The sequence below is a fragment of the Apium graveolens genome, chromosome 6 (assembly GCF_009905375.1).
Source record: "Apium graveolens cultivar Ventura chromosome 6, ASM990537v1, whole genome shotgun sequence".
NCBI classification, from domain to species: Eukaryota; Viridiplantae; Streptophyta; class Magnoliopsida; order Apiales; family Apiaceae; genus Apium; species Apium graveolens.
The window spans coordinates 168,578,205-168,603,208 of NC_133652.1; the positions used below are offsets into that span (position 1 = coordinate 168,578,205).

Consider the following 25,004-nt stretch of genomic DNA (forward strand, 5'->3'; position numbering starts at 1 on the left):
CAGAAACAGTCGTCTTGGCTTGAGGGTCGATGGTGATTTCTCTTTTTCTGGTGGATTAACATGTTCTGATTTTTGGACAGTTTGGATCTTAGCGGTGCTTCCACATTTCTCTGAATCTTCTTCTTCAATAATCATGTTGGAATATCAAATTTAAGACTTCCTTCTAGCGCCAAATGATGACCCTAAATGTAAGCCATATTTATGTGAGGAACAATACTCTTTATTGATACTTATTTTTCCAACACCTTCTAAGCAAGGCAATTAGTCTTTATTTTTAGGGAACCCTTAATGGGCTTTTTCCCTTTACAATTGACCTCTATTGGACTTTTTATTACAAGATTATATACTAAAACTCCTATCTATGGTCCTTCCTTTTTATTCTTTATTCTCGGGCCCAGCAATTACTGTATTGCAAAAGATTCTGTTGATGCAGTCCTTGCGGAAATGTAATCAGTTTCATATAATATAAAAACCTGAACTTCCCTGGCTTGACTTTATGCGAGGCCACCCACGGGATTTTAAACTTTATATCAGGCTTTGATAATCACCGTTCAACCATTCACATTGATAACCATGTGCCCTGCTTTTGAATAGGCCATCAGCGAACTGACTTGTAACCACAAAAAAGTGGTATATGATAATGATCTTTCCACAAGCAAGAATATATTTAATTATACATATATGACCTAGCTAAATATCCGATATCAGAGTGACCCCCAATCATGGTCATAACCTAGGACTTCCTTCAAGATGTAAGATGTCAAGTGCCAGTGCAACACTAGCTCTTGCTAATGTCAGGTTTCGGGCATAGTGAATGAGAAACGGTGCCGGAGATTTCTTAAGTTTCACAAGACACATAAAACAAAAGTAACGACCATTGGGACGGGACCCCCACAAAACCACCATGGAAACAGAAAGTGCAGGTGCATACAAAAGCCATAAAGTATTTCTAGCTTGCTGGTCCATCAGGACACAAAAATCATACTTCCTTTGCATCTTTTCACTTTCTGGCTAACTTTTTATGGTTCTTTATGCGATATTCAACATCATGTGATACCTAATCCTTCATCATGGCAACATGTACCAGAAAAGCACAAAATCAGTTTCCCACTAGCCACATCTTCACATCATGTTTATACATCAGTGAAATACAACCACATTTTTTCCCATTGCAGTGGGATTGGGGAATCGGCAACTGACTATTAGATTTTGAATTTTGCTAAGAAAATTGAACATCTTGGATCTACATCAGGAATTTGGAATTGAATAAGCTTACTTGTATGTAACGCCTTTTGTACAAAAACTACTTTTCAACCCTCAAACCGATGTACGTGGATAATTTAAATATTTTACCTATTTGTGTTGTTTCCATTGTTTACGGGGCGTGTCAATATTGATAGTATTTCTGAGAAATGAGGACGTTTGGAAGGACAACTGTTCCAACATTTCAACATCAGGGATCTCAGGATTTGTGAGCAGTCTTTTGGGATGTCAGGTCTAAGTCCACAAGCAGCTATCTCAACTGCAGCCTGCACGGGAGAATATGCAGAATAAGCAACCTCACCAGTCACCATCTCCCAGACTGTCATCCCATAGCTATATACATTACTCATCCATGTTTCAGTTACACTTTCTGGATCACCAGCAATGATCTGTTAAGGGTCAGAAAACAGCAATTATGTCAGTTCCACATATATATGGGAAAAAATTTCAATTTTAAGAATAATGATATAGAATATATACAGGATGAGTACATACTTTTAGTTTTGGGGAATCATCTTCATACAACTTGTTAAGAATTAAAAATTAATAATAATTTGAATTGGCAACAAACTAACAAAGAATACTTCTCATTCGGATATTCACTACTAATATGAGGCCCACCATATGGGATGATTATAGAAGTGGTCCAGGACATTGAATGTTGCAATTAAATTATCGTAGAACCTTCTTCTATCTTTTCATTTTTAACAATAAAACCATCTCCGTAATCAACTTGTCTTAATCTGACCAATTTTGAATGGACAGTATTGAATTAAGCGATTTTATAAAACTGGCAGTGTTACTAAATATCGAATTTCTCATTTACTTTAGTATAACTATCATTATCCTATTGATTAGTAACTGTAGAAGTCCACAGCGAGAATTTTAAAATATGTGATTTAAAACTGATGATGGTAAGTAAACCATGCTCAGAAATGGTGATAAAATAAGTGACATAAAGCTCTCCTTTTTTTCTCTTTTCTTTTTTTTTTCCAAATGACATAAAGGTCTCTTTAACTATAATGACCAAAGAAAGACTTATTACATTCATCAATTCCTACTGAAACTATTAATTATACTCAATATTTCTTACTTGTAAAAATATTCCTTACCAAAGTTATGGAGGCAAGGGCTATAGTAGATCATGATGAGGTACTACTACATTCAGAATCAGATAAGACCTTATGCACATTAAACAGGTACCACTACATGCAGAGCAATGGTAACTCGCAATGTTCACGTGGAATAGATTTAACCTTGAGGTTATTAATTTTGTAAATCATCCTAAAATATAACTGTCAAGCTAAATTATGAAAGTTATAGTGCAAAATACACCAATCTATAGTAAGTCTCTACATTAACCAAATTTAAAGTTGAAATCAAAATAATCAACTATACAACTACCTATCACTTGATACATATATAAAGTTAACAGACATTCTGTAGTAGATCAATCTCAAATTTTAAGTTATTTCAGACAAACAGAATCTTCGCCCTACTCCAAATTGTTTTAATTTTTTATTTCTGGAGTGGCTAGCTGTCTGACAGAAGTATGAAAAACTTTAAGGCAGAAATTAGATTGCTAAAAGCCTAAACATACAGAAAAACCTAGTTTGTGTGCAGCTACACTTAATACCTTTGGGAAGGAAATAGTAGACGACTTAAGAATATTTAGCAAGCCATTAAATTATACTGAAGTCAATTTAAAGCAAATAGCATATTTACCATTATGGTCCTACACATTCACACTCAGCAATGTTAGGTTGATAATGGCACCATGAGAATTTATTTTAATGATCATACAAATTTATAGTGTGTACACACATAAAAACATTCCAAAATATATTGGAGTTCAAGTGACATACCTCAGGGGCTAGCCACCTGTAACCATCAGTTTCATACTCCATAGCTTCAGCAACACTCTTGCAAGCTGCCACTACTCCCATATCTCCCAAGCAAGCATTCCCATGTCGATCCAACAGGATCCTATGTGTATTAAGATCTCTGTATGCAACACCATGATCGTTCATGAACTTGATCCCTTCTGCTACATCAGCAGCAATCCTAATAATTTCTTTACTATGAAGTTTTTTATTTCTAAGCATAAGATCATGAACTGATCCCCCCTCCATCAACTTCGTCACAACACATAACCCATGATTGTCATCAATGCATACTCCGTAAAACTGCAAAATATTCTTATGCCCGCATGTCATTAACTCTAAAAGATCCTTTCTAAGTTCAAAGTCATAAGAATTTCCCTTATCGCATCCTTTAAGCTTCTCAATTCCAACCTTTTTACCCTTATAAACTCCCTTATATGTGTTGGATCCAATCTGATCAATAAACTCCAGATTATCAGGGTTCAACAACCATCTTCCAATCTCATCCCCTCCGGATTCCACAGTTTGCCACTCATCAACTGAAACCACAAAAGCCAAAGTAGACAAAGGCAACTGAAGCTGCACCCTTGAATTCGAATTCTCACTCCCATTTCTACCTTCCCCAGAATTTTCTTCAACTTCTCCCAGATCTCTTCCCCTGGCACTCTCTTCTTGACACCCACATAAACCAAACGGAAGCTTCATACCACTATTCTTCGGCTTCTTCAAACCCAATTTTAACGCACTATCAATCCGATTCTTAAACAATTTCTCCTGACCCGACTGAACCAACACAAGAACAATCCCTAAAGTAAAACCCTTCTTCTCAAAGATCTGTATCTTCTTACAACAAATGGAAGCATTATCCAAAGCACCGGACATAGCCGGCCACGAAAGCGAAGAAGTACAAGCAAACACAAACTTAAACACAGACCCTTGAACTTCATCATCAGACACCTCTTGTATCAATATCGCAGGATGATCTTGGCCCGACGCCTGCTCTATCAACTTCATATGTAAAAACACATCTTTCATTTCAAATCCAGCTTGTGCATAACTGTCATTTCCAATAAAAACCACAACATTTTAAGCAAATCTACAAAAACAATTCATAGAAATTCGACTTAATGTAACAATTTGTATTCAAATCACGAATACAACAATTGTATTTACGAAAGCAGAAACTCGAACTAAAAAACAAAACTGAGGCATTACATAAATAAGTCAGTATAAGCAAATAAGCAATGTAGTTAGTTACCTGAGAGGCAAAGAGTCGTAATGCTTTCGAATATTAGAAACGAGCTTTTCGGGGAGCTGACTACCAGGATAAAGCTGAGTCAAATTCCTAACAACACCAGCCCAAACATTCTTCCTACAATTCTCGACCCGACCCGACGGAGCCGGCGAATCCAAATTCAACGAGTTCTTCAACGACGCAATCGCTTCCGACACGTTGCGACTCAGTCTCTGAATCCGCTTCTGCATCGCCGACGTCTCCTTTAATGGAGAAATGGAAGACGACAGAACGGCGTCGTTTAGAGACTCGGATCTGTGTTGAGTTCGCATGAGGACTTGTTCCACCATGTCTTCGTCGGTGCTGGCACGACTTGACCAGCACTCCAGGGCGGCGGACATGGCGATGGTTGTTGAGATGTGTGTGAGTGTGTGTGGGGGAGAGAGCGTCAGTATAATTGTTTTAGTTTTGTGACATGGAGAGAGAAATAAGAGGGAGGGGGAATGGGATGATGTGTGTGGGCTTTTAAATTAGTGATTATTATTACTAGCTTAAAACGTTCGGGTCTTTACTAATATTTTATATTTTATTTGTATTAAAATAGTATATAGTTGATTGGTTTTAAATTAATGTTTAATTTTGACTCTAAATGGTGATATTCGAACCTAATTTTTTTGACTTTTTATATGATTATTTGATTAAAAAGATCTAATATTTTGATGAATAGAGATATTAAAAAGAGAGTATAATTAAACCAAGAGGTTGAACAAAGTTATCAGTTATTATAGTTTAGTTTAGGTAGTATATATAATTATATAAATAATATAAATGTTTGTTGTTGGTGAAATTTGAACATGATAACTTTAATAGTTCATAATTAATATAAAAATATTTGTTGTTAATGAGATTTGAACCATGAATAGTGTATTCTTTTAATATTTCGATCGAATGATCATGATCATTTAATTAAAAAGATCTGACGGTCATAATTGAAAGGATAATCAAACCAACTAAAATAAGGGTATACCAAATTATATCTCATTTCAATTATTATAATATAAGTATAGATTTGACTTGATAGTGATGGACCGTGACATAACACCATGCTAGTAATTATTTACTCCTGCTTTTGGTGCAGGGATGCGATAATAGCTGATAATGTTTTTGTTTTTGTTTTTTCATGCTTTTTGTTTACTTCCTTCCTTTGTTGGTTTTTAATTCGACCATCCGTGAATAATTAAGAACAATTCTACAGGTAAAAAATTAATATTGTAAATAAGAAAAAAAATGTCCCTGATATATATTTAGGGTCTTATTTGAGTACATAGTGTACTTTCAATGATATAGTTATAAATTTTTAAATAATTTCTAGAATTACGATATTACCCTTCATGCATTCATATTAAAATATTTTTTATACTCACCTATGTTACGTAAATACGTCGTTATGAGTTAAACTCTTAAAATAATTCTCAAATATCACATATTTACAATTGAATACAATTGTCTCATGCATTTACATCAATTTCCACAATAACATTCTCCTTGTCATTAATATCACATTATTATTTGTGATCAAATTTCGGTATCCAATATGATATCTACAGGAAGTTGGTCCACTAGGCCAGCCACTTAACAAAATTTTAATTTTTTTTCTAAAAATTATTTTATTAATTACTTTTTAGTGATTTAAAGTGCAGAAGTATTGAACGCGATAAGATATCTCAAGGGATGAAGACCCTGTCTCTTTCAATTGCAAGGCATATAAGCCTATTTCGTTACAAATCTTTATTCCTAACTACTCAATACATAATTTACTTACTCGCGGCTTTTAAAAATTGTAGAGTCAACCGAGTTTTCATTCTGAATATTTATTTTTAATCTCTCGTCCAATTCAAGTTCCGAGTAATTGGATTCAAACACAATTTTATAAAACAATTGTCAAAACTCGGGTTGGCTCCGAGTACTTTAGGTCAAAACGAGTTTGACTTTCTCAATTTTTTATTATTTTATTTTTAAACTATTTCCGATAAAATAACAAACATAAAATATATATATTTCAGGTTTTTTTCTAAATTATTGATATTTAGTAGGATTGATACGTGATTTATTATTAATATTTATATTTGATCATTCTGTCAAAAATTATCAAACAAGTACTATATGTTTGAACTTTATTATTTCGAATATTTTACTAATACATTAGTATTACTAAATAAATTTTTTATTAGTATATTAACTATATGAGAGAAAAAAATACCTGATTAGTTATCCGAGTACTAATTCGGAGTACTCTCGCGTTTCGAGTACTCATTTTTCCAAAACCAAACTGATTCGAACCGATTTCCCATTTTTACAAACTTGGTTAGTACTCATTAAATAGTAGGTGTTATTATTAAATGCAATTTTGAATTATTCATCATTTTTTATAATTAATTTCAATGTTACGAGTATGTACATGTTGCGTTCCGAAGACATAAAACGCAGCGGATAAACGTAAATAAATAAAAAAATTCGAAACTCAAAAACAGGATCCATGTATAATTATGGGCAGATTATGGAGATAACGAATCATACCTTTCAAGAGCTTAACTTTCGCTAACTCAACGGAGATCCTAGCTATCACGCTTTGTGTCTACCTCTCGGAGAAACACCTCTATGGTATCCACACGACCACCTTCAAGAACGTCTCACGAACTTGACTACGGAATGGATGTACTAGCCTCCTTCTTGACGATCCGAATTGCCTCTGCCTCTCTTTGCTGCTAGGGTTTTCTCAAAAAAACGTACAAGCCTCTTTAACCTATCATTATGTATTTATAATGGCTGATTAAAAAGGCCCATAACAGCAAAGCCCAACCCTAGTAGGTATTGGATTAAATAATAAAAACGAATTTCTATTATTTAATTAATAACTAAGTCAGACTTAATTATTATGGGCAAAAACATTCCTTTTAATTTGAATTTATATTATCTCAATTAAGTCTTACTTAATTATAATAAAATTCGAATAATCATCAAATAATTTAAATCCATAATTTAAATTAACTATTCCATTAAGTGTTCTATTTGTGCGACCCTATAGGCTATTATTTAATTGGCAATAATTTTATTCTCTAATAAAATTATAAACAATGAGCGGTATCTAATAATACATCATTGTTACCCAATTAAACAATAATTAAATCGTGATTAGATAAAACCTTTCGTGATTAATGTTTTTCGTGTAATATAATCCCTTTAACCATACATATTATAGATTAAACTCGAGGCATGTATTTAGTCATCCTCTTCAACATTTAATCCGGGTTTACTTGATCCATGAGTAGATTATCAAGACAAATCATTATTTGAGCATGACCATGCTTTTATAATCTCACTCAATCAAGAGGCCAATAATATCTCTCATAATTATAGGAGAATTAAATCCTTTATCTACCATTCATATTTCTCATACGACTCATGATATACCCGATGTCCACTTTTATCATCACCCGATCAAAAGTAACTTTTAATGTAGTCAAAGTATATTAATCCTCGTATAGAAATATAATGATTTCAAGTCAAAGGATCGTTACACCATTATCACTGTGAGTCTTTCTTATGACTTTATTAAACATGAAGAATCTCACTGTGGGTCTGTCCAGTACCATGTGTAGGAAAAGAAGAGAGCAAACCGAAAAGAACTTGAGAGAATGAAGGAGTCGTGGCGTGAATTAACACTGCCCTAAAGTTGAATTTGCCCCGCTACGTACACACGGCCTCTTGGCAATCAACCTCCAAGGTTACACGACTTCTATTTCTTTGGTGTAGTACAAAGAAATAGATAGAAAACACTCTTGATCATTGCCCAAAAATATACTTATATCTATATGAGAGGAAAATTGTTTTTTTTTGTGTGTGCAAACATGAGGGGGAGACCTCCTTTTATAAGAGCTCAAACTTGTAACTCCAAGAATGGCCAAAAGACACCATTAATACAAGGAGGTAAAAAGGCTCCAAAGTGAAAAGTCACAAACTGAAAAGTCTTGAAGATTTTTCTAGATTTTTCTTTTAAAGCAAACTATAGAAATAATATTTATATTAATATTAATTCTAACATTCCCCCACATGCTGCAAAAGAAAAATAATTTAAGTAATTTAATGGGCAATGGATAGTCGGTTTCTTAAGCACCAATGTCTTGTGGACTTGAATTGATACCGGTGCATACAAACATGCCTCAAAACCATGTGAGGTAGAAAAATCCTTGAACCTCTCACGGAAGTTAGTGAAAACATATTTGCGCACTTTAACCTTTCTCAAATCAAGAAGTGATTTCGCAAATTATATTTTTATATAAGTGCCCCCACATTGTACCTGGATTTTCGTGAACGCTCTAGAGGTCCTTCGCCAAAGGACTCTCATAAGGGGTTGGGCAATAGCCCCACATTCACATATGTAAGTTCATCAAGTTTGTATTGTCGCAAACCACCTCTTACGAGACTATGAACTTATTAAGAGCATTAGCTCATCCTAACACATGTGACAATAATAAAAATACTACATCACTTTATTAATAGGAATGGTAGTAGTATATAAACATGAGTTCTTTTATGATTTCGTTTGACCCATTGAACTTAAACAAGTTTAAGATGGGTGTCCATCACAATTCACTCCACAATAGGCTTTAAACCCATTCCTTGTGCTGACTCCAACACTAATTTTCTACAAAGGCCTTTGGTGAGAGGATCTGCAATATTCCTCTCTGATTTTACATACTCGAGTGATATCACATTATTTCTGATCAGATTTCGAATTATAGCATGCCTCAAGCGAATATGTCTTTTCTTCCCATTATAGAGTTGATTATTCGCTAGTCCCATTGCAGCTTGTGAGTCACAATGCATTGAAACTGATGGAGCTGGCTTCCCCCACAAAGGAATATCAGCAAGTAAACATCTTAGCCATTCAGCTTCTTGACCAGCCAACTCCAACGCAATAAACTCAGATTCTTGTGTGGATTTAGCATGACAAGTTTATTTTGAAGATTTCCAAGATATAGCAGCTCCAGCAAGAGTGAATACATAACCACTAGTAGATTGAATCTCATCATTATCCGACACCCAATTTGCATCACAATATCCTTCCAAAACATGAGGACTTCTTTGATAATGCAAACCCCAATTTATAGTACCCTTTAAATACTTCAACAATCTAATCAAAGCACCCCAATGATCACGATTAGGATTGTGAGTGTATTTACTCAGTCTACTAACAGCATATGCTATATCAGGCCTGGTATGATTCATCAAAAACATTACACTTCCAATTATCTTGGCATACTCTTCTTGGGAAACACTATGACCTTTATTCTTTTTTAAATGAATACTAGGATCATATGGTGTCTTCACCGGGGTACAATCAAATTGATTAAATTTCTTTAAAATTTTCTCAACATAATGAGACTGGTTTAACGACAACCCATATGAATTCCTAGTAATTTTTATGCCAAGAATCACATCTGCCTCTCCTAAATCCTTCATATCAAAACAGGAACTTAGGAAGGCCTTGCTAGTATTTACCACATCAATATTGGTACCAAAAATTAACATATCATCAACATATAGACATATGATCACACAACCAAATTGATCAAATTTAGAATAAACACATGCATCAGAATCATTTACTTGGAAGCCATCAGAGATGATAGTTTGATGAAATTTTTCATACCAGTCTTTCGGAGCTTGTCTGAGGCCATACAATGATCTTATAAGCCGACATACCTTGTCTTCATATCCCGGGACAACACATCCTTCTGGTTGCTTCATGTATATCTCCTCATTTAAATCTCCATTTAAAAAGGCAGTCTTCACGTCCATTTGATGCACAATGAGATTATGAATAGATGCAAGAGCTATTAAGGCTCTAATGGTGGAAATATTTGCTACGGGAGAGTAAGTATCAAAGAAATCAACACCTTTCTTTTGTCGATGTCCACCAACCACTAACCTGGCTTTGTATTTTTCAATTGATCCATCAGATTTATATTTCTTTTTAAAAATCCACCTGCTTCCCAGTGCTTTACAACCTCGAGGAAGATCACATAAAACCCAAGTATTATTATTCATAATGGACTCAATTTCACTATTAATAGCCTCTCGCCAAAAATTAGAATCAATTGATCTCATAGCCTCCTCATAGGTTTTAGGGTCTTCTTCAAGAATGAAAACATTTATCTCCTGCTCACCTACAAACTCTTTTTCAGTCAAAAAAGTAGTTAGAAAATCAGGTCCAAAGCTAGTCTCGACTCTAGTTCTATAGTTTGCTTTAAAAGAAAAATCTAGAAAAATCTTCAAGACTTTTCAGTTTGTGACTTTTCACTTTGGAGCCTTTTTACCTCCTTGTATTAATGGTGTCTTTTGGCCATTCTTGGAGTTACAAGTTTGAGCTCTTATAAAAGGAGGTATCCCCCTCATGTTTGCACACACAAAAAAAAACAATTTTCCTCTCATATAGATATAAGTATATTTTTGGGCAATGATCAAGAGTGTTTTCTATCTATTTCTTTGTACTACACCAAAGAAATAGAAGTCGTGTAACCTTGGAGGTTGATTGCCAAGAGGCCGTGTGTACGTAGCGGGGCAAATTCAACTTTAGGGCAGTGTTAATTCACGCCACGACTCCTTCATTCTCTCAAGTTCTTTTCGGTTTGCTCTCTTCTTTTCCTACATTTTCTAGATTTTTCTTTTAAAGCAAACTATAGAAATAATATTTATATTAATATTAATTCTAACACCATGTACTCTCACATGTACCTATGTATTGACTTTAGTATCACCATACTTATAACCAATGAGATGTGGTTATCTTGTCAAACAACATACTAGTCTATCTATGTATTATTATTGTCCTATATAATAATACTCGACTAGGAACCTTTAAGAATATGATATATTATATAATCTCAAGTTCAAGTCATGTACTTAAACTATACAATGTGTATCATGATTCTAAGGACATTTATTATGCTAACAAAATATCGCAGTAATTAAGATCATAATAAATATATTTATTGAATGATCAACTGACATAAAGATTTAAAAGAATAATGTATTGCCTCTAGGGCACCTACACTAACAGTACACACATATGTATTGTCTTTAATTATATTATAAAGTTTATTAAATATGTGATTTCAGTATTAGAAAAATTTTATTAGTAGCGCATTGTTAAAAATATTAAAATTATAACATTGTTATCATATTAGATTATTAATCTTTTCTACGTTATAATATGTGAAATTGTTAGAAATTGCATGTATTTTAATGATGAACAAAATATATAGTATAATATTTCTTTAAGTAGGAGAACCTATCAACGGCTAAATTATCAATGTCTGATAGCCGTTGGTAGACTAGTTTATTTATGATAAGAATTTGTAGCATTTTTATGTAGATATCAATTGGCAGTCATTATTGTAAGTGTTCATTCCATAGTCATCATTGACTCAATGGATAAATAGAATAGGATGGCTAATTATAAATACTCGATACCATGTAATTCTAATTAAATGAAGTGAGTCGTCAATGGCTAAGGAGAACAAACTTTCAATGGCTAATGAATTAGCCTATCAACGGCTACGAAGATTACACTGTCAATGGCTAAATGTAGCAAGTAACAATTAACAGTGACTTGACGGAGCACATATATCAAATCTGACAGACCATATGGGCTGATAGAAGATCTTAGTTTGAAAAATGGAAGCCAAGACAAAACGTGCATGTGATCTTGGATAATGAAGAAGAAGAAATATTCCATTTCCATGCATAACAAATCAGAGGGATATTCAAAACAATATTTCAAGATTCAATATAGCCTCATTTGTCAAGTATCACGAGAAATAGAATGAAGAAGCAATCTTGCTAGAGCTCAAATATTGTGTTATGTATTGTCTAGAAAACAATATAACTTGGTGATTTATAAACCAAGTAGCAACAGTGTATTTTTTAAGAAATAAGAATATAGAGTTTTCAATAGAGTTTAGTCGAGATCATTATCTCTTAGAAAAACATAGTAAAATGCAACTGTGAAACTTTTGTAATTTCCACACATTATTTTTTTAAAAATATAACTCATGTGGCAAGTCAAAAATAAACCACCTGAAATTTTTAATGTCTTGTGTTCTTATTTGAGTTTAGCAGATGTTCAAGTTTAAAAAGTTAAAAATCATAATTTGTATTTAACCCCCCACCATCCTTCTACAAATTACTCTAGTATTGATTGTTAGTACATATTAATTGGTATCAGAGTAAGCCCTCAACATACAGAGGTTTTAAACATCTTGAAGCTATAAATCAAACATGGGTAAGAAGGATGAAGAAATTGAGAAGGGTCAAAGGAAAGAAAGATCTATAGCCCTTATTGTATCAAATGAGAAGCAAGTGAAATCCAAGATGGAATATGCAATAAATGAAGCTGAAGAATCAAGACCAAAATCATTAAAAGGAAAAGCCAAAGTTGTTGAGACTGAAAGTGACTCCTCCTCAACTGATGAGCTTTAAGAGCTAGATGAACATATGACCTTTTTGTCAAAAAGATTTTCAAACTTGAAATTCAAAAGAAAATCTTTATGCAAGCCACTAAACAAAGAGTTCAGTACTAACATAAATTTGGTTTAGAAATCCAAATTTAAATTCTATAAATATGGAATAAGTGGACACTTTACAAATGAGTACAGAAAGTGAAAGAATCCCAGAATTAATGAAGTTGTTGATTACAAGAAGAAATATTTTGATCTTTTAAGACAAAAGGAGAAAGCTTTCATTACCACAGAAAAGGTTTAGGATGATGGAGATGACTCAGATGAAGAAGCTGAATTTGTGAATCTAGCACTGGTGGTAAATGATGATGGTCTTGAAGTTATCCCATCAATCAATCAAGTAATCACTACTAATCTATCTAACCTAAGTAAGAGTGAATTCAAAGAAACTATAAATGACATGACTTCTGAACTGTATATTTTGTATGTTACTCTTAAATCTCTCAAGAAAGAAAATGCAAGAGTTAAAGAATCTAATTCTTTACTTGTTGAGAAAAATACTCTGTTGGAAAATCAGTTGCATGAACTTGTGAATTAAAAAGAGATTACTTGGTAGTTAAAGATGACTTGCTTGATGTCTTTAAAAGGGAAAAATCTCTGAAAAATTAACTTGAACTTGAAAAAAATGTTATCGCTAAATGGAAAGAATCTAGAAATGTAGCCAACAAGATCATAAAAATTCAAGGCATTGAACTATTCTGTGACATTACTGGAAACATTGATAAAATTAAATTTGAACTTGTGAGTGAAGCTTGTGAGTCAACAAATAGTGTTTATCATTTGAAAGATAAAGTATCAACGGATAAAGTTTATCCATTGAAGAAACCAATCAGTTCTTCCAAACTGGAAAAACTCAATGAGAAGTATGGTCCAGTTAGCAAGAACTTTTTGATTGGTGAGTGTATCAAAACCAAGCAGGATAAGCAACAGAACATATACCACTTATCTAACAAGTATTTGAAGGATAAGATTGAGTCCAGATCAGTCAGGAGTTGACATCACTAAACACGACAAGCATAAATATAAACAACAAGAATATTATTATTATATACAACACGACCCCAATACCATGATCCGATCCAGGTTCAAGTATGATTCAAGTTACACATTATTACAAACCATTTATTCAAAATTTCAACACACTAACTTATTCAGCAACTCATCAGACCACACATGGGCTGATACTAACTACCTTTGAGGAGTCGGGTCCTGAAGGGGCTGAGACATGATTCTGCCAAGGTTTGACTGGTCTTCTAGGCATCTGCGAGATATATATATAACAGGTTGCAAGGGTAAGCATTATCGCTCACCAGTACAAACATAAGAATATCAAGATAAAAATTGTAATGTAAACAGTTATAGGAACAAAACTATCAATCAATATGGAATCCATAATTTGTAAATCATTTTGAGCATCAGTTAATAAAGAAACTGGATATCACTGACTAGCATGCTTTTAACAAAACAAACGTAGTTGTGTGATGTGTAAGTACCAGAGTCCAATTTTAGCATACTATTCATATTTATTAATCAACTGTATCAATCACTTATTCCCTTACGGGAATCACAAAGCCAAATCAGATACCTAACAGATATGTGTAGACAACTGATCAGGCTATCAATACCAGACGGCTCCAACTGCCATCCCATAAACCTGTTTCGGAACTCAGAGACTAGCTAGGTCTCTGACCTGCTGGACTAATCGGTTATGAATTACGTGCAACCGAATTTGCCTCTTACGCCACCTCAATAAGCCTACTCTGGCCCCTATGTATCACATATCTGATTATTTTATCCAGTTTTCAAAAAATTTGTGCCTATCTCATTTCAAAACCATTCATTTTAATAGCACACGTAAAACTGGTTCACAAATCATTTTCATTCGAGATAGGTACCTTTTGAAGTTACTTTTCCCCAATACAGGTTTAAAACAGTGATTTATAACTACAGGGGATACATAACTTAAAACATTTTTGTTCCTTTACGAGAATAAAACAACAGTCTATATATATGTACTGAACCATAAAATAATGGTCAGAGTACTCGCCTTGCAACTCTTTACAAAACCCTAAGTAGCTTTCACGCTGACTTTAGTCCTTGCGAAACTCGACCGGGATCTACAGTAACAGAATACCCTAATTAGTTATACCGACATGCTTGATATCCTCGAATCCTATTAACCCAATTCGATAACCCGACACGTATAACAATTATACACATAATCACGTAATCCGTATTCACATAAGGGTAAAACATTTTGTATTGTAAAGTACGTTTCTCGTATTTAAAATAGATTTTCAGAAAAAATTTGACAGCGACTCCTCTATTTATAAGCCTGCCCGTCGAAACATAATCGACGTTAATCCCAATAAATCACAATCCAATTTCCACAATTCCACAATCATTCATGTATGAAATTAATTATATGACTCATTTTTTATTTATTTTATAAAATTAGGACTCAGAATCAATTCATCACCGTCCATCAGCCGCTCATAAAAATTCATCGCGAACGGAGGCAAAATATATTGGTGCCCGAAAATATTCGGGTATCCGAATAAATTCTTCCAATTAACCAAAAATATTTCCCGCACGAATTAACAATAATATCACGAATATTATTCAATAATTCCTGCATATAAGGACATAAAATTTTAGGATTATAACAATAAACCCACTGCACAACTCGACCCAACAAGGCCCAACAAAAAAAACCTGTACAAGCCCAACAACAAACATCAACAGAGAACAGGGGAGCACACATGCGGCCACGCGCCGCCCCAAACCCACACACCCGATCGACACACACTCACCAACACGAACACACACACACACAATCACAACACACACACAAGCATATATATATATAGATAGATAGATAGATATACACATACATATAAGCAACAGGAACCACCCAGCTCACCGGAAAAAAACGTGGCGGCGGCGAGATCGGAGTAACAGGGGAGAGAAATGAACAATCTGAAGGAAAGAAAAAGAAATAAACGAGAGAGATTGGGAGAGAACGGAGATAATCGAGAGAGAGACAAGTACAGGGCTCGATGAGAACAAAGGAGGAGGAGTAAATTAATCACACATATATAATAGAGAACAAAACACAGCTGTCAAAACATATATATATATTTTATTTAATTAATTATTCAATAATTACACTTTTAAAATAATACAAAAAAATACGTGTCGTTATATCCTTCCCCCCTTAAAAAGATTCTGTCCCCAGAATCTGACTTAACTAAACAAATGAGGATATTTATCAAGCATGTCTGACTCTAACTCCCAAGTAGACTCCTCTACTTTATGATTTCTCCAAAGTACTTTCACTATGGGGATCGACTTATTTCTAAGGACTCGCTCTTTACGATCTAAGATTTGGATTGGTTGTTCCACATAGGACAAATCTGGCTAAAGCTCAATCAGTTCGTATTCTATGAATTGATTCAAATCAGGAATATAGGGCTTCAACATGGATACGTGGAACACATTATGGATGTGCTGCAACTGCGGTGGCAACGCTATCTCGTAGGCAACTTTCCCTATTTTCTTCAAAACTTCAAATGGTCCTATAAATCTGGGGCTGAGCTTACCTTATTAGGTAACACAATACTGTAGAAGGGGGTTGAAGACAGTGTTTATACAATCAAATCGATCTGAACACAAGTATGTAATAAAGATCAAGTATATTCAATAAACTCTATTACAATATGAACTGTTGTTCTCTCTCAGTGATGAACACATATCACTAAGAGCTGCTAGGTTACAATGTATAATCTTCTCGATAATGATAACACATATAGTGTAAACCCTAAGTTGTGTTTATATAGTACACAGTTACAAGATATATTCTAATTGATATGGAATATAATTATGTCTCCTAAAATATATCAATTAGATATCTTCTACAAGTCTTCTAGTCCTAACTCTTCATACATATCTTCTTTTGCTTTAGTCCAGATCTTCTCCTTTAAATCAGCCGCATTCCTTATCTGAAGTCTTCCTGCACCTAAGTACTGATATATATCTTCTGACGCCTTAAGTTCTGATATTATGTTCTGACTTCAGTAAGTTTTGATTTCAGTAAGTCTTGATATGTCCTGTTGTTAAGTTCTGAAAACTAAACACAAATCAGATTAGATATGACATCTCAAATATATCTAACAATCTCCCCCAACTTGTAAATTATGCCAAATATACAAGTTAATAGATTTGATGATGTCAAAAACATTTTAAGTACAAATTCAATGAGAGTTTAAATAAGACAACTAACTACAACTTACAGTCCTTGTAACTTTTACCAATCTCACTAAGTCAATCTGAATCCAAAGTGATTCTTGACAAAGTTTGATATCAGCTTTTCTTCTTTATTCCTCAGGACTTGAGATAGTGTAGCTTTGACTTGCTTCAAATCTTCACTCTGACTTCCAATCCGATAGATTGCAGTCCTTAGTGCAGAGATATGGTTTCTTTTTAAACCATCACCCAGTCTTATTACCCTTGGATGAGAAGAATCTTCACTGTAGCATAGATATTTCTCTTTCAGTATCACTTCAAGTTTAGCAGAATCCTTTTTCATTGGAATTTCACTTCCATCATCTTCAACTATGTTAGGAATGAATTTTGTAACCCTTGAACTGGAAATTCTTGCTTTATCTCTTATGGTCTTCATAACAAAATTTGACCATCTCCTGGTAATATCAAATTTTATCTCTGAAAGATAATGAAAGAATTGAAGTTCTTTCAAAGATTTGTTCAGCACATCTGATTCTGACATTTGATATGTCCTTCCATCTTCAAGAAATAGAATCAGATTTTCTTTGACATTATGCTTGTCATGAGCATCCAGTACCACTTGAACAGAGATAACCTTATCAAAGTGTTTCTATATAACATCTTCAAGAGGCATGTCAGTCAATAGAAATGGATCTCTAGTAGCAACTTCAACTCCTATTTTGATCTTAGCGTCATTAGAACCTAGCCCTGCTCTGTCTCTTGGTTCTCCAGCATTCAACCCAATAGTCATGAAATCAGACAGCAATTGGCTTTTCTTTGGATCTAATGGTTTGACATTTTTCCATAGAAGTTTCTTTTTATCAGCTACTTTCATCTTGTCTAAATCAACTTGAGCTATGTCAGAGGTTGATGTCTTAATGACTTTATCAGAACTTGCTGTTTCTTCTGTAGCTTGTTGTTCTTCACTCTAAACAAATTGATCCTTGTCAGAGGTTGTCTTGGATTCTTCGGTTATCTTCCTTCTTTTCAGAGTTTGAACATCTTCATCTTCAACAAGAGTATCATCATGAACTTGAACCAGTTTGCACACAGGTTTTATCAGGATTTGAGGAATTTTCATATCATGTGGCTTTATTGTTCATCAACTTTTCCCTTTCCTTTATCTTTAGGATCAATCATAATCTGTGATCTTGTTTTGGGCTTTGATGCCTCAGTATTTGATTTCTCCTTGATCACAATGCCTTTTTCCTTTGGCCTTGGAGGTTTCTTTGCGACAGAAGCTTTAGACTTTAGATTTGTCTTCTCAGCTTTAAATCTAGCTTCTTCCTCCTTGAGATTTTCTAAATCCATTCCAGGATTATGCTTCAGAAATAATATTCTAGAAATATCTTCATTAAGTGTCTAAATTTAGTGATCTTTGTAGTAGACAGTAGTCTGTTTTCCCTTGAGCTTCAGAGTTTGTAGAAACTTCTGAGAGTCTTGACTTCCACCTTGAATCAGAATATTAGGCTTTGTCATCGGACTTTGCTTATCAGAACTTGATATCAGATTTTGATTATCAGCACTTGCTATCAGATTTTGAGTTTGAGCAGCTTCAGAACTTGTCTCTTCTTTTGAGTAGAAGATTTGCTTGCATCAGAAATTAGTTTCCTAGAAGAAACCTTGCTGCTTTGCCCTTAACCCTTGCTAGGGTTTCCCTGATCATCTTCATTATTATCCCATTTCTTCAGTATCTGACTGGTTGAGCATTTGGACTTAACTACCTTCTCCCCCTTTTTGGCATCATCAAGTAGTAGAAGAGAGAGAAGAAGTTCTACTGAAGATTGAATCTCATCCAATTAAGCTTTTTGAGAAGCTTGATTCTGTAAAACCTCAGTAATTTGGGCCTGTTGCTTCTCCTGAATCTTCTCAATTGCTTCAACTTTTTCAGAAATAGGTCTGATAAATCTCTTTTTATCAAGCTTGGTCTCCATATCCAGCTTTTTCCAGAAGTTTATCAACCTTTTCATGAGTTATAGAGTGTTGACCTTGAAGAGACTTGATACTTAGAGCTGTGACTTTGAGTTGAGTCTTGAAATCAGAATTTGTCATCAGCTCATCAGCCTTAGCAATGTGATCTGTCAGAACTTTAGATCTTGGAATAAAATCAGTTTCATTCCACTTCTTGGTCCACTCCACTCCTCTGTGAGTATCTTCCTAAGGAATAGGAGCATCCTTTTCATCAAACTTTTGGATTAATGCCTCTTTTCCAAGAATTGGAGCATTTACTGGAGCTGACTCTCCAGAACTTGTAGAAAATCCATCATCTTCTGACAACACAAGAGTGTATGTAACAGAAGGAGAGTCTGTACCAGCTTTATCTAAATTCCGAGCATCAGAATTTACCTCCAGAATAGGAGTTGTTGGTATCTCATCCTGTAAGATAGGAGAATTGACAGTAGATGGCTGAGCTGCTGTTAGAGCTTCCAGATAAAGAATAGTAGGAATATTCAGATTGTGAATATCTATTTCAGTAATTGTGTCTTGTTCTTCAGCATTATCTGTAGCTTTGATTGGAGAGGCAGGAGGTGTGAGCACTGTGTCTGGAACAGTGTCTTGAGCTTGAGTTGGGGATGGCAAATCTTTACTTACAATTGGCTTTGAGATCAGAGATTCATGATCCCCTTCCTCAGCTTCTTCAGTATCCTCTGATGGAGGCTTAGCCATATGCCTTCCTGCCCTCATTTTCTTTAATCTCCTTGATAGAGAAGTAGTTGCCTTTGCAGCATCAGAACTTACAGTTCTTTTTCTCTTCAAAGTATTAGAACCCTCAACTTCAGCATTTATCTGATGGGCTGACCCTTCAGCTTCCACTTCTTTCTGAAAAATCACATTTTCAGCTTCAACAGTCACATGTTCTGATGCATGAACCTGTGCTTCTTCATCATCCTCAGATTCATCCCTTAGAATCATCCTTCTTCTTCTTGGTAGAGATCTAGGAACATACTTTGCTCTCTTAGGCGTGGAAGATGAAGGTCTGATGGTAGGTGTTGATGGTTGTTATTGTTGGGATTGAGCTGGTTGGAAGTATGTTCTGATGGCAGGTTGAGTTGGTTGAGGTTGAGAGGTGGTTGGTTGTGTAGTGGTTAGAGGTGCTGATGGAGGTTGGGATGGTTGGACATCAGGATATATGATAGAATACGTGATTGGGTTAGAGTTTACTAAAATTTATTTGACTGATTGTGGAATTCGGAGGGGTCTCAAAATAGTTTTCTTATTATCAGTAGATAATAAGTCAGTAAAAGCTCTTTTAGCAAGTTTAAATGGTTCAATTAACTCACTTGCTAGTTAGGGTGCATCAGAGCAACAGAAACTGTAAATAAGCTGACAGAATCTAGCAAAATAGACTGTATTTCTATCTTCTATCATCCTATCACCTATGAATCCTAAAACAACATTTGCATAATCAAAATGTGTTTGATTCAAGAGAGCATACCCGATTTGCTGACTCAGTATGGGTATAGCATCAAAATTGGAGCACTTGTTGGCAAAGGCCTTTGTGATGCAGTCAAAGAAGAAACTCCATTCCCTCCTGATGTGAGGTCTCTTCAATTGACCCAGCTTTGCCAAAGACTTCTCATAACCCAGGTTGGCCATCATCTGTTGAAGAGCAGGCTCCTTAACTGTTGAACTGTAAACACAGTTTTCTGGCAAATGTAAAGCCTGTCTAACTGTAGCCAAAGTCACCACATGATCATCCTCCCTTGTTGTGAAGATAATACTAGGGGACCCATGTGCACCACCATCATCATACACACCACTCCTCCAGAACTTCAGCATTTGAGTTCCTGAGATTGCTTCTAGTTGGGTCAAAGCATACCCAATTTCACTTCGAGACAAAAAGTTATGGATGAAGTGAAGTTCTGATGAAGCTTCATCCTTGCTCAGAATAGCCAAGTAGTTGTTAGGAACAAACTTAGCTCCATTCAAAATGATGTCTTTTGGTGCCATTTCTCTTAAGAATTAAGTGAGAAAAAGAGTGTACACAAAGTGTTTGATAAAATTCCTGTGAAAAAATAGAGCTTCAGAGAATATTAGTGGGTGAGAGAAAATAAGAGAGATGAGAGAATGAGAAAAGTAGGTAAAAGATTAGAAAATCTTTTAACTTTCTTATTTATACAGCCCACGTGATAACATCTATATTTGTGAAGCATGGTAGACAATTTACACCTGGCAACATGTGAACAGTCAATAAATAGTTAAAGCGGGAGTTAGTGGGCACGAGAAATAAGCAGTGATTATTGTGCACATGCAGTTTTTCAAGACAAACACGTTTCCCACTAACCAAATGATTATGACTATTTTTATCTCACATAATTATATTCTGATAAAATATAAACGTTATAGTATTTACCAAAAATAAGTCTAATAAATGACTAATGCCACGTAAGCATCAGAATTTCCATCAGGATTTAATATCAGAACTTGACTATTATCATATTTAAACGGTCATCAGAACATGGCTTCTGTACTCAAAAAGGGAATGTTCGTTTCTGTGATTCTTCATACACATACTGACTTGGTTCTTCAGAGTTTAATCATCAAAACTTCCATCAGAACTTGTCCTCGGAATTTATGCAAATGACACTTAACTGTTTGTCAAAAACAACTTAATAACCACAATAATTTTCATTATTCATATGGAGTGAAAGTGTGGGCATTTAGCAAAAGATCAGATAAAGATTAAAGTCTAATAAACTTCAATACATCTTAGAAATAAGGCATAACTAAGAAAAGTACTTAAAATCTGTCTTTAGATTTGAAGTCTACTATAGAACAAATTTATGCAAGAGTCCACCTCAACTGTTTGTGCTCATTTTATGCATCTTTTGAAATTCCTTTTCACAGTGGCTTCTCAGTGTAAGTGAGTCACAACTACTATCAGAATTTATGCTATTATTAGAGTATTTCTCCCATAATCAGAGAATGTGAAAAGTCACCAAGAAAAATTTATTTGCTTTTCTAATGCATATAACTTAATACCAGCAATGCACTTGGGTCTTTCCTTCCACATATTTACTCTAGATCTTAAAGGAGTACATGACTTCAATTTTCTTTTCTTTTCTTTTCTTCAAATAAAGGAGGCTTATCAAGCATGTGGTTCATCCTTAAGATTTACTGACATCAGAATTTGACAGATAAGAAGCAAGAATCTAGTTTGTGACTTAGTAATAAGATACACAAAGTAAATTTGACTATGCTCAAAATCAGAATTGGCTTGTATTAATGAATTTCCACATAAACAACTAATTCAAACATGGGATTTCCAGTATGTTAAAGACTACTAGGTCATCATCTAGCACAGTAATCCTCATTGGATTGAATAGTCACAGAACATTCAAAACACTATCAGAGTATATAGAATCACATCAGATAACAATCAATATTTAATATATACAATTTAAGCACAGATTACATAGAGATAAGACAATCTGTAAACACTGATCATAAAGTCTGATGCATGAGAACAAAAACTAAGCAGATTTTGAGAAAGAACCTGAAACCATTCCAAGTTCATTTACCAGTCTTGTAAAAGTAGCTTCACATAGTGGTTTTATGAAGATATCTGCTAGTTGTTGATCTGTTGGAATAAAATGCAATTCCACTGTACCTTCCATCATATGTTCCCTTTTGAAATGGTTCCTAATGCTGATATGCTTTGTCATTGAGTGTTGAACTGGATTACCTGTCATAGCAATAGCACTTTGATTATCACAGTAAATAGGTATTTTAAAAAATTCTAACCCATAGTCCAGTAACTGATTCTTCATCCAAAGAATCTGTGCACAACAGGTTCCTGCAGCAATATATTCTGCTTCTGCACTTGATGTGGAAATTGATTTCTGTTTCTTGCTAAACCAAGAAACCAATCTGCCTCCAAGAAATTGGCAGCTTCTACTAGTGCTTTTCCTGTCTATTTTACATCCTGTAAAATCTGCATCTGAGTAACCTATTATCTTAAAATCTGATTCTGTAGGATACCACAATCCTAGATCAGCTGTACCCTTGAGGTACTTGAAAATTCTTTTCACAGCTATTAGATGACTTTCTCTTGGATCAGCTTGAAATCTTACAGAAAGACGGGTAACATACATGATATCAGGTCTACTTGCAGTTAAATAGAGTAAAGAGCCAATCATACCTCTGTAGTTAGTAATATCTACTGATGAACCAATATCATTTTCTAACTTGGTTGCAGTGGCCATAGGAGTGGATGCAGTTGAACAATCTTGCATTCCAAATTTCTTGAGTAAATTTCTAGTGTACATAGATTAACAGATAAAAGTACCTTTTTCATTTTGATTGACTTGAAGTCCCAGAAAATAGCTAAGTTCTCCCATCATACTCATTTGATATCTTGACTGCATTAGCTTTGCAAACCTTTCACAGAGTTTAGCATTTGTAGAACCAAAGATGATATCATCAACATATATCTGTACCAAAAGTAAGTCCTTTCCATGGTTGAGGTAGAACAGTGTTTTATCAATTGTGCCTCTGTTAAATCCACTTTCCAGAAGAAATTGAGCTAAAGTCTCATACCATACACTTGGAGCTTGCTTAAGGCTATAAAGTGCTTTATCAAGTCTGTAGACATGATTAGGAAATTTTGGATATACAAATCCTGGAGGTTGTTCAACATATACCTCTTCTTCCAATTCTCCATTGAGAAAATCACTTTTCACATCCATTTGAAAGACTTTAAACTTCTTGTGAGCAGCATAAGCCAAAAAGATTCTTATGACTTCTAATCTAGCAACTGGTGCAAATGTTTCATCATAATCAATACCCTTCTGTTGAGAGTAGCCTTTAGCAACCAGCCTTGCTTTGTTTCTTGTAATTATGCCATCACTGTTAGTTTTGTTTCTGAACACCCATTTTGTGCCAACAATTGATCTGTTCTTTGGTCTTGGCACTAGGGTCCAGACTTTATTTCTTTCAAATTTATTTAACTCTTCCTTCATTGCTTGCACCCAATCAACATCTTGAAGAGCTTCTTCCACTTTTTTTGGTTCAGTCTGAGATAGTAAAGAATGATAAAGACATTCATTTGATGTTGCAGTTCTAGTTCTAACATCTGCTTCAGGATATCCAATTATTAAGTCAGGTGTATGTGATTTGGTCCACTTCCTTGCAGATGGAAGTTGATTTCTAGAACTGGATCCTCCCCCATGATCCATGCTGTCTCCATCAGCAATTTCTGATGCTCCCCCTGTAGTTATGCTCTCTGAAACTTCAGAATTTGAGTTGGATCCTTCAGGATTTGAAGTATCAGAGTTTCGAGAATTATCAGATTTTGGCTCATCAAAACTTGATGAATCAGAACTTGAAGAGCCAGTGACAGGTTCTGATGCTTCTTGAGGGTCTTGAGTTGTGGTAGGATCTTCAGCTTGCTCCCCCTAAACAGGTGCATTTTCCCTTGGAGTAGTTACCACAGTTTTAATGACATCAGAATTTAACCCGTCAGAACTTACAGGATCAGGATTTAAGCCATCAGAATTTGCAGAATCAGAATTTAAATCTTTTTTTTTCAAAACTCAGCTGATCATGATCATTGAAATCTTCAAGTCCAGTAATCTTTTTATCATCAAAAGATACATTGATAGATTCCATGACAACCCTTGTTCTTAAATTGTAGACTCTGAAGGCTTTTGTGGAAAGTGGATATCCAACAAAAATTCCTTCATCAGCTTTTAGATCTAATTTTGACAATTGTTCAGGATGAGTCTTAAGAACAAAACACTTGCATCCAAATACATG

The 25,004-nt window shown here is 34.6% G+C and overlaps 1 protein-coding gene across 1 annotated transcript; it reads right to left on the reverse strand.

Annotated features, from left to right (window-relative positions):
• Window positions 1–631: 631 nt before the first annotated feature.
• On the reverse strand, window positions 632–4,908 carry LOC141666755 (uncharacterized). Its single transcript, XM_074472930.1, has 3 exons — window positions 4,405–4,908; window positions 3,129–4,203; window positions 632–1,652 (listed from the first exon to the last, which is right to left on the reverse strand). Exons 1-3 carry the CDS (start codon window positions 4,779–4,781, stop codon window positions 1,350–1,352), a joined length of 1,755 nt encoding a protein of 584 aa, XP_074329031.1. The 5' UTR covers window positions 4,782–4,908; the 3' UTR covers window positions 632–1,349.
• Window positions 4,909–25,004: the final 20,096 nt, after the last annotated feature.